General features: G+C 30.3%; 2 protein-coding genes and 1 non-coding gene across 4 annotated transcripts; all 3 read right to left on the bottom strand.

The window, feature by feature from the left end:
• Positions 1-1,160: 1,160 nt before the first annotated feature.
• Positions 1,161-5,248, bottom strand: LOC107924474 (AP-2 complex subunit mu). Its single transcript, XM_016854934.2, has 13 exons — positions 4,930-5,248; positions 4,571-4,748; positions 4,355-4,445; positions 3,955-4,049; positions 3,706-3,795; positions 3,575-3,623; positions 3,364-3,502; positions 2,978-3,094; positions 2,685-2,775; positions 2,461-2,603; positions 2,117-2,231; positions 1,679-1,723; positions 1,161-1,601 (listed from the first exon to the last, which is right to left on the bottom strand). The coding sequence occupies exons 1-13, from the start codon at positions 5,010-5,012 to the stop codon at positions 1,521-1,523; spliced, it is 1,317 nt and encodes a 438-aa protein (XP_016710423.1). The 5' UTR covers positions 5,013-5,248; the 3' UTR covers positions 1,161-1,520.
• An 895-nt stretch (positions 5,249-6,143) lies between these two features.
• Positions 6,144-11,514, bottom strand: LOC107923746 (NAC domain-containing protein 71). Of its 2 annotated transcripts, none has more exons than XM_016853912.2 (5): positions 11,351-11,514; positions 8,068-8,229; positions 7,040-7,539; positions 6,730-6,944; positions 6,144-6,564 (listed from the first exon to the last, which is right to left on the bottom strand). In XM_016853912.2, the coding sequence occupies exons 2-4, from the start codon at positions 8,222-8,224 to the stop codon at positions 6,771-6,773; spliced, it is 831 nt and encodes a 276-aa protein (XP_016709401.1). In that variant the 5' UTR covers positions 8,225-8,229; positions 11,351-11,514; the 3' UTR covers positions 6,144-6,564; positions 6,730-6,770. The 2 variants fall into 2 exon arrangements, with proteins under 2 accessions (XP_016709401.1, XP_016709402.1); XM_016853913.2 differs by having other exon boundaries at positions 8,068-8,232; positions 11,351-11,492.
• TRNAC-GCA (transfer RNA cysteine (anticodon GCA)) lies at positions 6,494-6,565 on the bottom strand. The gene has a single exon. It is a non-coding gene; the product is annotated as a tRNA-Cys (tRNA).
• Positions 11,515-15,535: the final 4,021 nt, after the last annotated feature.

Here is a 15,535-nt window from a genome sequence, read left to right as displayed (position 1 = left end):
CTTTCCCTACCACCACTGTCACTTTCTGGTCCAACTCGTCACGTATGTCCTCCGGTAGACGCTGGTAACCTAGCTGTGATGCGGTGCCGCATTTTCGCAATAAGGAGATAGGCAACACTAAGCAATCCATGAAATAACAAGTCAGAATTTTGAAGATGAATGTCTAGGAAAATTATGGAATTGAGAGATGGAAAGATGGAAGGCATATTTATAAGCAAAGCAAAGGAAAAGGTAGATAAATCTATTTTATTTGTGTTTTTTTAGGTATTAAGAATGTTTGGTCGGGAAATTAAGGTAATGGAATGGTCAATTATTAATTAATTAAATGTGGTAGTTCATCATCCATCATATAGCCAGGCCTCAATAAGGTTCATGGCTACAAGTAAAATTAACAAAAAATTTAGGTGAAATTCTATTTACTATAATCTTAATTTGTTAGATTATCTTGGTATAAAAACACAAATGAAATAAATTATTAAGATTGAAAACTAAAAATTACATCATATACGATTCAGCTTTGCTTCATTACGTGATATTTAATAAACATAATATTGAATCTTGCAAATCAAAATTATATTGAGATAAGCTTGAAACATGTGTTAGGAGCCGGCCAAGTATATTTTGGTGGAATAAGATTGTGTTTCAGACGCGGTTTCCATGTTGTGTTTTGCATGTGGCGATTGAATGGGGGGACACTCCATTGATTTTATGACTCTGCAAGTTACATTCTCGACATGCAAGCAAGCACTCTCTTGTTTAGTGGACCATAATAAGGCACTTGGAACCTCCGCCTAATTTCTAATAGATTGTGCCGGCGTTTGTTTGGCTGCCTGTTCTATTTTTTAACAGATTGCAAGCTTGTAAAGGATAGAAACCAGCACCCAAGGTAAGGTTAAACCTTGTTCTAGCAAGTTTAGCAATCCAATTCGCTACTCTATCACCTTAAATAAGACAAAGAAATAATGTTCTCTTCAATGGTGAAAGTATTGTAATACCCAAACCAACCTGCCGAGATACTATCGAGATGACTCGATAATCAGTATGAAGAGGTTGAACAAGATAGTTAAACTGGATTTCTGATATTTGTATAAACCTTTTAATGATTTATTTAATCAAACCGACAAATTGATAACCTGACCAGTTCACCCAACCCAATTCCATATCAGAATCAGATCAACCCAATTCATTCCAAAATGCAAACTTCCAGATTTCAGCTGTCCCATTCATACTTGTTTTAAAACCGACCATGTAACCGTTACAACAAAACGTGCGACAATATGCAATTTGCAAACAAATAATACAGCTTTGTGAAAAAAGGGCTAGCCTTTACAATAGAAAATAACCCACCAAATACTCACGTAATCATATTAACAAAAACTCCACTATGAAGGGGAAAACAAAATGCCTAATAATTCATGAAAGTATAACGGTAGCTGCATCCTTAAGGAAGGAAATCCAAACTCGTGCTTGTTAATATTCTCATTCTCTCATACAATCTCGGAGTAGCGATCCCATGTTTTCTAGCACCTGATCTCATATGAACCAGCCTTTGTAATATAGCGAACCCATTCAACTGTGTTATACCCACTCTTTTCCCAGACCTGCAAAATAATTATTAAGTCAATACAGCAACTTTCACCTGAAGGAATCACTTGTCAGAATATATAAATATGCTTACCTTAAGAAACCGGACACGTAAACCGGAGGCTGTAAACATTGGAACCTGAGAGGAAATTGCAAATAAGTTACATATATGTATTTCACTTGTCTGAAAATGCAAATATATCCCCTGTTTTAGTCACCCAAAACTGATGTTGTTTCTCATTTTCATGAAATGTAATTAACAAAATAGGACCATGACTATTCCTTTTATATCCATTGATCATCCAATATTCCAAGTCCCCCCCACCCCCATCAAATTTCAAAATTTCTGTTCATCTAGCATACACGGCAGTTCAACAATCCTTAAGAGGGCAAGTACGGAAATCTAAAGTAATATAATGAAACTTGAAGAACAATTCAAGAATAGCAATACGTTTTCTATACCTTAGAAAAGATAAACAGAGCAAAATAATTCAACATATTTAAGCAGTAAAATGGTAATCAATTTGGGCACCTGAAATTCCATCTGAATTGGAGGCCTTGTCCATGACTTCTTTTCTGCCATCGTGGAAATTAACTCCACTTCTGCGCTCAAGGTTGGTTCTGTTTGTCCAGGGAATTTTCTTATCCTAAAACATTAGATAAATATAACACTGAGCAATTGCAGAAGTCAACCTAGAGATAAAGCATAAGTAGAGTGAAAACTACCGACAACCAGATGGATGCAGTTAAGGCTGCACCACAAAGGAACCATTTTGGCTGGTCCACTTTATGTGAGAAGAAAAGCAGGCAGCCAGAGTTTCAACATAAAAATGGAATAAAGAAGATACATATATATTAACAAATAAATACACTTACTTCCAAACCAAGCAATCAATAGCAGCTTGGTACTTTGCTCGACCTGATGTTACTTGGAAACTTGTTTTCGCTGTCTGTTTTGGAACAGGAATTTTTATGACAACTCCAAGAGCAAACATCTTTGCTCCAAAGACACTTTTAACCTGAGATATTAATATAAATAAGCCAATTTCAGATCCATCAGCTTTCAAATATGGCCAATTCCAGTATATATGATTACAAACCTTAACATTTACTTCCATTCGTGTTCGACCAAGCTCCTTGATTGTTGGCAATACCCGGAAAGGAAGATTAACTCCCTCAGTGATTCGGTACCTATGCAATCATCAAACATCAAGTCAAGAAGAACATTAATCAAGCATTTATAAAAGAATTATGTACTGTTGAAACATAAAAAACTGAGACCATTATCAACATTAGGAATTCACTTTCAAAATATATATCCAGATTTCTAGGTTCAAGGCATCTACCATGAACTTGAAACACGACAAATAAGGGAGAAGATTTCTAAGCTTACTTCATTAGTTCAAATTCACCATCAGGTGGTACAAAACTAACAGTCTTTTCTGAGTTGAATCTTGTAAGATTTACACACTGATGGAAAGTAACATCGTCCAGCTCAATTGTCTTGCCACTGCAATAAGTAGCCTTGTAAGAGATAGGAATTATAGAGCTCAACTTGCATGCTAGAGTCAAAAGTTGACTTCATGGCAATGAGAGCAGTACATATAACCAGAGTGTATAAAAGTTTACAAATCAGGCAGTTTAATATGAAACCCTTTAGAAAGTTACGTGAAGAATCAAAATTCAATCATAAAAACTGCACCAATGACAAGAAAGTAACCAAGAGGATGATATATGAAGAAGGCAGAGAATAATAGAGTGCAGGAAATTAGAAGCCACCTTTTAGGAGGACGGGATTTAAGTTGTGATTCTTTCTCAAGCCCAATTTTATCATTCAAGCCCAATTTCAGATCAGGCATTCCGGAAAGGAAGCACTTCATAAGAATCTTTCCCGTAACATCACAACGCAAAACACTGCCTGCAATCACCAAATGGTTTATGTTATACAAAGCATACATCAACAGAAACAATTTCCACAACCAGCACCAACCTTTTGAAGACATTAGTAGGTTTACACTTTCCACAATGTCCAGAAACACCTGAAACAAACAAATTTTAATACCATCAAACAGCAACATTCAATACAGAAAGGTATTTGACAGAACCCAGAAGAAAGATAACCTCATTCTTTTTATAAACAAGTCCCTCTCTTCGCCAGCCAACAGCACCAGTGACTTGTAAAGTTGCATTTGGAACAGGCTTATCTGAAGGCTAATGATTTATTCCAAATGGTAATTGAAAATGGTTAATTACAATGCAACTTTACATAAAAATAAAAGCACAAATTAAACCTACATATGCTGTTTGAGCATTGCCTACACACATCAATCCTCAAATAAAATAATTTGTAATACGCAAAATACAACTTGCCTTGGATGAAAATGGGGACCGAACTCCTTCCTGAGTAATGTAAAGCTTTAAAATTTCAGGAGAAAGATTTTGTGGGTAGCCAAAGTCCATGATCTCTGCAATGATAATGGAGGAATCAAATGCCTATGTTTTTTAATTTTCTGTTGTTTTTTTTTTTTTTTTACCGGCAAGAGTCTAAAAGCAATATTCATAATTTCTGCAGCTACAACTAATAATAATATTCTTATAACAATCCATGACACCAAGAGTCAAGAATAATAGCTAACCAGCAAATGCAAAATAAAGCACTACAATAGAACATCATCATTCAAGCCAAAAGAAACAGTGTCTAAACATGCTACAAACCAAGTAAGAAAATGCACATTGAAGGATAAATATTCAACTGTCACTGAATACATACCATCCAACAATTCATAAATCAGAACAAAATTATTACGAATAGCATCTTCATCAAAAGCGCCACCAAAATATGATTTAAACAAGGCAACAGCCTGCAGAAAAGGAGCAGAAACGCAAGCATCAATTATGACAGAAAAAGAATTGCACATATTTTTTTTTCTAGTGGAATATGAGGCAAACCTTAGTAAATTAAACATAAAGAACTAGAAATGACTACCTCAACGACGAACTTGAAAGCACAAGCTACATTAGCATTACTGCTGACAACAATTACGATGTATACGTTGCTGATTCTCATGTAAAAGAAAGAGCAACCTCCAATCTGTCTCACGGGACAAGTTCCGAGTTCTTTTGTTTGCATAATGTGCATCCGGAAGGCATCCACCATATTTCCCCTAAATGAAAAAAATTATACAAATAACAAATTTCAGCGAAGCTTCATTATTTCACGAAGGGGGAATAAAAAAAAACCTAGCTATTCGGAGAAACCTGGATTCACCCTCAGCGAAACTAATTGCATTTATAAAAATTAATAGTAGCTGGCCTTGAACTGAAAAGAAGAACGTAGATCATTACCCGACATCATCTCGGTAGAGACGATTGATGAGGACATCGCCACGAAGATTCAAGAAGTAGATGGCAGAAGCGGCCACCGGCATCTTCGATCCAGTGGGTCGCGTCACACGTTTAATGAATTGAAATCAATAGGTGAAATGATTGGATCGGAGGTTGCTAAGACCGGCGACGGGTCCAGATCTGGGGAAAAAGAGGAATTTCGTGTTCGATTTTTGGTTTGGTGATCAAAGTCTCGGTGAAGAAGATAATTTTCAAAAAGGAAAAAAAATTTAAAGAACTTAGTATTGTTCGCTGTTGGACTTGGAAGGAAACAAGGGTCAGGTCAGAGGGACATTTGTGTCTTTTCAAACATTTAGAAAAGTAGCTAGATTACCGGAAAAAATAATAATACGAGTAATTTTGCAATAGTCACCGGTAAAAGATGAATTTTACTTTGGTTTAAAATATGCATAATTCACTCCACTCTTTATAAATTTAGAATTTAATTTATATACTTTTATTTTAGTTTAATTATTAATGTCACATTTTAAAATAAAAAAAATTTTACTTTGTAGTCATACAATTAAAAATATGTGTTGTAATAAATTTAAATTTAATAATATTAACAGTTTGATCTAAATTTTAAAATTTTAAAAATAGAGAGATTAAATTTTTAAAAATAACAATATAGAGACTAAATTTTAAATTTTCAAAAAGTATAAAGACTTATGACACACTTTAATATTTTACTTGTCTTGCATAACTTAGTAAGGGAAACTAAAAATTATTTCATGGAACTTGTTATACCAAAATAGTAGTTAATATTTGATTAGCTATCGTCATGTTAGGTTTGTAGTTATTGGTAGAAAGAAAAATTCATTAGTCAATTATGACAGGTTTTGGACTTTAAGGGTTCTTTTGGATAGGCGTTTATCTTTAGTACGGTGTATTAATTTTTTTTTTATTATCTTACACACTGTAATATCGCTACAATATTTAATTTTATCGACACTGTTATTTTTATACTAATCACAACTAGGAGGAAATGATGTAATTCAAAAAAAAAGTCTTGGAATTTCTATAATTATTCTTTTGCATTATTTTTTACCTGGAAATATCGTACTTTCATTAAAGAATCTTAATTAATTTAAGCATAACACCCTTTTATTCATTGTTTCCTTGCAGGGCGAATAACCTAACAATTATTTCATAAGTAATCTCAATTAATTTCAATAAAACAGAAACAACATTACAAGTAGGGTCCAATTCAAAAGATACAAATAAATATCATGTGTGTACAAGAACGATAGATTATCAAATATATTTTAATATTTATCCTAATAAAAAATATCACCCCCACCCAAAACTCATTACCCAACTGCGTTAGGTTTTATTTGGTGGCTATTTTGCAATTTTAATTTGACAAAAATTGTTGTGAAATGATTTTATCGGTATAAATGTGACTCAATTGAGCTTTGGCTTAGAAGAAGCTCCAATCTGATTGGAAATTTTATACTACATGTCTTATAAAATAGAAATAATGGTAGATAGTTTTATTCCAGTGGGCTTCGTGATCCATGAAAGCAGGGCCCAAGCGGATTCGAACCGGTGACAACTTGATCTGCAGTCAAATGCCCTACCACTGAGCTATGGACCCTGTCATTTTAGCAGCTAAGATAAATCAATATAAAATATTTATTTTCAAGTTTATTTGGTTCAAACACAAACCGAAAACCACCATTAAGAAAAAGAATCGTCTTAGAGATCCCTCCTAATAAAAATTAAACAAACTAGGTATTTTTATTCATTAATGGTATATACCAGTGAGTTGAATGAACCAGTCTGTCCATAATATATAGCCTTCATTGCCATAGAATGTCATTTGCATGTCCCGAATAAGGCGACATGCATCCTATACGACCGAGATCATCAAAATGCTCGCTTTCCCCCAAATTCGAGTACGGACTTTGGTTTAAGCTTGGGAACCCATACTGTGGGAAGTACTGAGCTGCTGTTTCACGTATTTGCGGATAATCCTGCAATTAAGTCCATGTACAAATGGTTAGGCAAAACATAAAGAAACTTGAATCTTTCAAGTTCCATTTTTCTTCAGGACAAGTTATATGTACACCTTTGAAGAATCAAAAACTACATCAGGTGAGGCCCAAAAGCTGGCAGGATCGGTATCGACGGAATAACGAGTCTCGTTGTTAGGGTAACTTGTTTGGCACGAAATGGTGCTTAAAGGCTCGTTACAGTTCCTTGTGATGGAAGTAAGCTCCACATTTGTTGAACTGCTTCCTATACTCATTTCCTTTGGCTTTCCATCATTCCTTTTCACAACACGGCACAAAGCGAAAGCACTTGATCCAAGAGAAGGCTCATCGGACAGCCGGTACTCGTGCATAGCCCAATCGGTTCGATCACCTAAAGGTGCACGCCCTCGGTAGAAAACGAGGGTCTTACGATAGCCGGTCACGGCAGGTTGACACACCACTTTCCTGTCTTTACCTGTTGCTTTCCAATAGCCAGCTTTGGTGGCTCGATTCGTTCTCGAGCCATTCGGGTACTTTCGATCCCTTGGACAAAAAAAGAACCACTCCATATCTCGTTTCGGAAGGAAAGACTTCTCTGCAAAAGCAATTCATTTTTTTTTTTTAGATTTTCCATCAAACTTGTGAAAATGAAAGTGAAACACGAGAAGACAAATCAGAGGATTCAATTGGTCGACTCAGTGCTATTTTTCTTTATTTGCAAAATTTGTTTCATTGGAAAATAAAGAACTGTTCTGATAAAAAAGAGGTTAATAAAACTTGTAGTCCCTGAAGTTGACAATTATATTCACTTTGGTACCTGAATTTAGTAACTAAGTCCATTTTGATCGCTAAACTTGGAAAATATAAAAGTTTAATGGAATCCAAGTTTAGAGACCAAAATAGACTTATTTCCAAGATTATATACCAAAGTGAACATAATTTTTAATTTCAGCAACTAAAAGTTATATTAACCAAAAAAGCCAAAACTACCCAATACAAACACAAACATGAACATGAAACTTAATAATCTTCAAGAGAACCAACTTTTTTAATGCTATATTTCTTCAAATTTCGATTACGAAGGTTTAAAAAAGAACAAAAAAAAAACATAAAGAAAAAGTACCTGGCAACTCCCAAGGATCAAACTTGTACAAATCGAGGACGGGGATGACTTCAAGTTCAATTTCAAGCCCTTCATTTTTTCTTTTCAGGTAATACCCTACCAACTCTTCATCTGTGGGATGGAACCGAAAACCTGGTGGCAATAATGCTCCTTCCATTTTATCTGCTACCAGAGGTTTTAGAATTTAAAGGAAATAAATTAATTGATTCAAAAAAAAAAAACTAGCAATTAGAGCAGAAAGTTATGGACTTTGCTGCTAAATGCCATGGCTGTATCAGTTGATGAAAATCTGGGAAAACCCAAAAGGAAAAGCTTAATGGAAGAACCATTGATGGAAAATTAATTGTACCCTAAAAAGCAAATTTATGTCTTACTATGAAATTAAGCAAAGTTTTTGAAAATGAACTAAGCTAGCCAGCAGAGAATTTGAGTAGACTAATAGTAGAGGAGGGTGTGTTCGTGTCTGAAATATAGTGCTTAAATTAGTTAGACAAGGCATTGAGTGCAGAGAGATTTGCTTGTCTGAAAATTTCACGGGCTTGGCCCCACTCACTTGACTTAGTTTTCATAAAAATTACTATTATGCACGCACACTAATCGATAATTTTTGTGATTCGAATTCATCTGGTGAACATGAAAATAAATAATTTTACCCAATAAACTAAGCGTCGGGATGATAAAAGAATCCTCTCTAATAGTAGTATTTTGTACATTTTATTAAAAAGTTGAGTACGTTAGATTAAAAAATAAATTGATTATTTTGTTAAATATTTTATTTATTTTTACTGTTAACATGACATATATATTATAAGTCACGTGTCACTATCTAATTATCTCGTTAAATAAACAAATATTTAATAATACAAATAAATAAATTTTTAACATAAATAATTAAATTATTTTTTATCTAATGTAAAAAAAATTAATTTATTTATTTATTGAATAGAAATGTCTCTTATTATTTTTGGGGTTTATGATTTGATTGTGCAAAAAAAAATTTGTAGGGTACATGATTCAACAACACGTACAAATCTCTTAATTTTATAGCTAGAAAAGAAATGCAAATAGCTTGTTATAAACGATAATAAACGTTACAATGATGTAAACTTTATATGGAAACGGTGGAATTATGGAAGATTTTATTGTAATCTTTGTTGACATCCAATTTAATTTCCAAACCACCTTTTATCTCAACACTTTATCGAAAAAGGTGTAGTTTTTCCGATGATTGATTTAACGAATTTAGGTTTTTTCTTGGTCACGTCATTTTAGGGCGCTCGATATATATATTTTTTATCGATTGAATTTTAAATTTAGTTAATATTCGTATTATTATTAATTTAGGAGAACGTGAGTTTAAGTGCGTTGAAGTATATTATCTTCTTATTTAAGAGTTTGAGAAAAGTTATAAATAATTCTAATAAGAGTTAGAGAGAAGCTATGAATAAGTCTAGACGTTGTATTAATTATTTTAAACAGTAACCAACCATCTCTCTAAATTCCTTTATCAAATATTCATTTAATTTTACAATATATATTATTATTTTCTCTTATTATGTGAGTTGAAACAAGAAAAATAATTACCCTAAACAGATGATGATGTAGATAATAATGTATGAATAATATTATATGTGCATCATTATTGATTAATAATATAATATCTCATAATTGAAGAAAAAATAAATATTAATTATAATTATTTTTAGATTTTAAAGTTTGAGACTTAAATTTAAAATTTTTCTATGTTTAATAATTATATTTAAATAAACTTTTAATATTTATTAATAATTTTTTTTAGATGAAATGATAGAGTATTGTTATTCATTGATATTGCATGGCATTAAAAGTCCACCAAATATTATACTATAATTGTTAAGTGAAAATTTACTTTTTATGGTATTATTTTATGTATCTTTTTAGGAATTACAAATTTATATATTTGTTAGTTCTAAAGGATTTATGAAAAAGAGATTTATCATATTATAGTTATTGTAATAATTGAACCTCATGTGATAGTCTAATAGTTAAGAATGTTTATCATTTTAGTTGTGACCTAAGTTTGAGTCACGCTAGTCGCATAGTGGCGAGAGACATTGACAGAATGGCCCATTTATCTGCTGTAGAAAATAGAATCTTTTGCACTAGTTCTTTAAAAACAACATGATCATTCACATTAAGTGTACACACACATTTCGAAAATTTCGTACCAAAACAAGGAAGAAAATTATTTCTTGTAACTTTACATATTAATGGATCTCCCATGATTTGTACAATTTAAAATGCGTCTCCCCTTTTGAATAAAAACGTCGATAACATTAAAATAAAAGGAAAAAGTTTTGCGCTAATCAAATGTATCTTACAACTTTTGTAAAATGAGGAAGCTTGGTCAATTGAATATGTTCCTAGAGATGAAAATATGGAAGTTGATAGTATTACCAAGTTGGCTTTTAGTAGGGAGGAGGATGTACAATTACATGAAACCTCACTTCTGATGTCTTTCTAATATTTTGTAATGTTCTTTATTTTCACAAAAAAAATTATCTTTTAATTTATTTAAAATTATATGTTTCAATATCTATATATGCATGTGTGTATATATATATTCTCAAAGAAGAAGGCGTGTTTGATAAACTGAAAAAAAATTAATTTTTTGGTATTAAATTTTATATTATAAATTTGTTTGATATATTAGTAAAATTAAGCATGGAATATAAATATTTTGTTGATAATAGTAAGTCATGATTTCTAAAAATTTATTATTTTATAATTTTAATCTTATTAATATGATGTTTTTGTTTTATTTTGAATATCTCGACATTTGTTAATAGTGATGATTTCTAAAATTTTATTATTTTATAATTTTAATCTTATTATTGACATTTGTTAATATATATATCTATATTCGAGACTCGTGATTGTCCCTCCCAACAATCATCTCCAAGATTCAAACTTGGATCTTCCCTTTGAGAGTGCAATATACTTTACCATTGCATCTAACCACTTGTTGTTATATATAAGTATATGGTGTTAAGTGTTATTAACATATAATATTGTAAATTTGCAATACATTAGCAAGTAGCCTAAATTACATTTATCTCATATTTTATATCCAAAATAACTTCAAGGTTACACGTGTGTGTTAATAATCCTATTAATTAATTGGTATTGTTCCATAAAATTTTATATAGTATTCTAAACGTTGCGTTTAAAGTTTTATTAAAAAAAAACATCGGGAAAAAAAAAAGAGCATGAAAAAGAAAATAACTTGCGGATAATAAATTACCAGTTCGTCTAACTTGGTCGACTTTGGTGCTTAGCCCTTAATTTACCTCAAAAGTACAAAACCAACCTCTCATGCATGCTGCCATTATCTTCGTCCTTGAAACCCTAATATTATTGTTGAATGATGACTAAAAGAAAATGAATAATCCCAATATGTTGTAGTTTATCATAATGCCTTCCATTAATATCTATATATAGAGAGAGAGGTCGAAAATTCATAAAGTTGATTATGATTTGACGACTCAAAATGATTTTAAAACATGAAAAGACTAAGCACATTGACGCACAACTAATCGAGGTTTGATTTGTGATCCAGCCAGTGTTTTAAAAAGTTCTACCTCAAAAAAAGAAAAAAAAAACTTTCAAAATCACCTATGCCTTTTTATGTCTTACTTTCATTTTAGGGTAATATTAACAAAATACGTGACTCATCAAAGCTTTGCAACTTTTGAGTATAATGTTGAGGTGGTGTTCACGTTGGTGTTGTTGATTCTGTTACGATTATGATTGCATTAATTTGTACATTTCGTTCTAGTCATAAATCAAAATTATAAGTTTTTTTTTTCAATTAAAATGTTAACATGTGTTAATTGTTTTGATGTGTTTCAATCTATTTTAATTGAGTAATACGAGATGTTGATGTTTTAAGCCAATTTTTTTATCTTTTTTATTATTATATTAAAAGTAAAATATTTGCACATAAATATATTTAAATTAGGGAAAATATTTGGTACATGGTAAGTGAATGGAGTTTTTAAACTCTACGAACAGAAGGGCATAATAAAATATTAAAAATAAATAAATATTAAAAAAAAACTGTGACAAATTTTTAAAATTACTTGTGAAATTAAAAAATAATAATGTTAATGCACCAAATACTAACCCTTTAAATTATATAATTGAAATGGTGTTTACGTTGGTGTTGTTGATTCTGTTACGATTATGATTGTATTAATTTGTACATTTCCTTTTAGTCATAAATCAAAATTATTAAGTTTTTTTTGTTTTGTTTTGTTTCAGTTAGAATTTTAACATGTTTTAATTATTTAAATGTGTTTTAATCTATTTTAATTTGAGTAATATGAGATGTTGATGTTTTAAGCTGATATTGATTTTTTCTTTGTTTTGTTTTTTTTTATAATTATATTAAAAGTAAAATATAATCTTTAATTTATTGAAATTAATTAATAATTAAAAACTTTATATTTGCGCACAAATATATTTAAATTAAGAAAAACATATGGAATATTGTGAATGGAGTTTTTATTAGGGATTGAAAAATATCCTATTAAATCAAAATTAAATTAAATAATTTTAAATTTTTATTAAATTTAATTATAAAAAATATAGAAGTATTAACATAAGTGATTATTATTAATTTTAAAATGGTAAAATGGACTATTTGATGGGCCAGGAGTTATGCTAAGCACAATAAAAGGTTTAAATTTTGACTCAAAACTTAACCAATTTAATTTTTTAAATTTAAATTTGAGATAAAATTAAATTTAATTCGCTATTAAAATAACTGAATTTTCATGTTGGCTTGATATTCATTCAATTTTGTGTTCAATTTTATTTTTAATATTAATTATTAAAAATAAGAATAACATTAAAATTTTGAAGATTAATGAATTTCTTCAATTATTGAGAATTGAGTATCTTAATACTCAAATTCTGACCATCATTTGATAAATCGAGATACTTGATTTAAAGATTAATTTGATAATATGACAAGCGATTGGAATCAATCAAAAATACACGTTGTCTTGTCTTGTACTTATTTGGGGGCATTTAGGAAAATAAATGAAAGAAACTGCATCTCCAATTTATGCAAACAAGGCGATTAACACGTCAAATGTTTTTTTAAAACAAATATAATAATATTATTAAGTGATATTAGACAAACCGTTAATATTTGTCTTGAATAATTTCTTTTACTGACATCGGAATCTCTTTAAAAATTTGCACCTCATTGCAATATAAACTTAGAAATTTAGTCATATTATTAACAACTTTATTGTGATCCCTCGGAATATCTCCAATCACAACTCAAGAATCGATGAATCAGATGCAACTCCGACACCTTACTATTTGCAGCACCACCTGTTAAAATAGCTTCAACTATCAAAGCATTACCACACTCCACCTCTATTTGTCTAAAATCAAAATCCCAAGTTATCTTTAGACTTTCAAAAATAGCTCTAGTCTCAATCTTAAACACCGATTCCTCCCTAGTCTGCATAGTGAATCCACTAATCCATCTAGCACAATGATCTCGGAACACCCCTCCAATCGAAGTAGAGCCATTAGGAACTAAAATTACACCATCAGTGTTGCGTTTTATGCACCCTTGTTCCGGTACCATCCAAGAAGCGCCTACCATTCTCTTAATTTTAATGGAGCTTCAATTGTATTAATATGGTTGAGCTTTTATAATTTTAATGGTTAAAGCTGGAATTTTATAGTAGATTTATTTTAACTTGAATCTCGTTATATATGGATTTTATCTAGATCTATTTTGATAGTTATTAATTTGTTACACATTTTTTTAAGGAAATAATTTTTACAAGTGCAATTATAATGTAAATACAAGTACACATTTGAACATTCATAAAGTAAAATCAAGCTATTACTATGCACAGACGGACAAAGAACAAAAAATAATCCGAAATAAAACCTATACATGTACAATTCTGCATAATGAGACTAGAGATTCACTCGCACATGCAATTGTATATTGTCAGACTCAAATATCGATATTCAAGACCCAACATCTCAATCTTTATTAACAATGTCAAAGTTTCATTAGCATTGATCCGTTGTGCTTTATATTGTTTGATTTTGTGTATTATTTATATTTATAAATCAAACTTGTAACAATCCTTCAAATTAAGATATACAAGAAAATAACTGAATAAGATGTTTTATTTTATTTTTATATAAAATCTATAAAAAATGAACTGAATTTTTTGAAGGGAACTCATACTGTACATAAATATTTTATAAATATAATTTTACGTAATATTTTCATCGTCGTAATTTAATTAATTAATTAACTTCTGAATGAAGAAAAAAAAGAGAGATATGAATTGATTAAATTAGTCTTCCAAAAAAAGGAAGAAATGACAAGCCACGGATGGAAAACCGAAAGAGAAGAAGTGATAATGTTAACACTACACCAAACCTAATAAGGAGCGATTAAATATGAGTCAGCCAACCAAAAAGTGACGTGGAATGGATTCAGTTTGAGGTGCACCTTTCAAATTTAATATTTAAATCCAATGACGGCGTCTTGCTGCCTTTTTCTTATTTCGTTTGAAATAAGTTAATATATACTATAAATTATTTCATTTCAAAAAAAAATTAATTGAATCGTAATTTATTTTGATTAATTCAGTTGGTTAATTGTGTTAATTGAAATATATATATATTTTTATGTTTTAGTTAAAATAAGTATGAAATATATAAAAAAATACGTTGATAATATTTATTTATCTTAACTGAAAATAATTATTTTAATTTAAAACCTTTTAACCTCAAAATTATAAATGCATGGATAGCATTAATTCTATAGGAGATAAACTTGATCAAACAACAAACAAAGTAAATAAAATAAGAAGCAAAAAGATCGAACATCGAAAATTTTCATGAAAAAATTCATCAAGAGAGGATAAAAACTCACGGGTAAAAGGAGATTTCCTTATAATAAAGGATAGTACAAAAGATTGAGAGAATTAAAAAAAAACCCGAAATCCCATAAGAAAAATCATTCGAAACAAAAAATAGAATTCTCTCAATCTAAATAATTTTTTGTTGTGTGAAACCTAGAATAACCAAAGCTTATTTATAGATTAAAATTCGTAGCATATATTACTACAATAACTCTAAGTTTATCTGAATTTAAGTGGAAAAATAAAAACATAATTTAATTAGGAGAAGAAAAACCAAAATAAACTTTGATCAAAATAAGAGATATTTCCACACAAATTCCAAGTATTGCCATTATTTACCCAAATTATTAATAGCTACGACACAATGTTAAGTTGTCCCTAAAACAATCACTTTCAATTATAATTTGTGCAACATTGCTTTTATTAATTTAATGTTAAGTTATAGACTTGGCCCCTTGGAAAAGTAATGGTTTAAATATATTAATAGTCCTTGTACTCTAAATTTTACATTGAAA

Source organism: Gossypium hirsutum, chromosome A11, assembly GCF_007990345.1.
Source record: "Gossypium hirsutum isolate 1008001.06 chromosome A11, Gossypium_hirsutum_v2.1, whole genome shotgun sequence".
NCBI lineage: Eukaryota > Viridiplantae > Streptophyta > Magnoliopsida > Malvales > Malvaceae > Gossypium > Gossypium hirsutum.
This window is presented reverse-complemented; position numbering and strand designations above follow the sequence as displayed.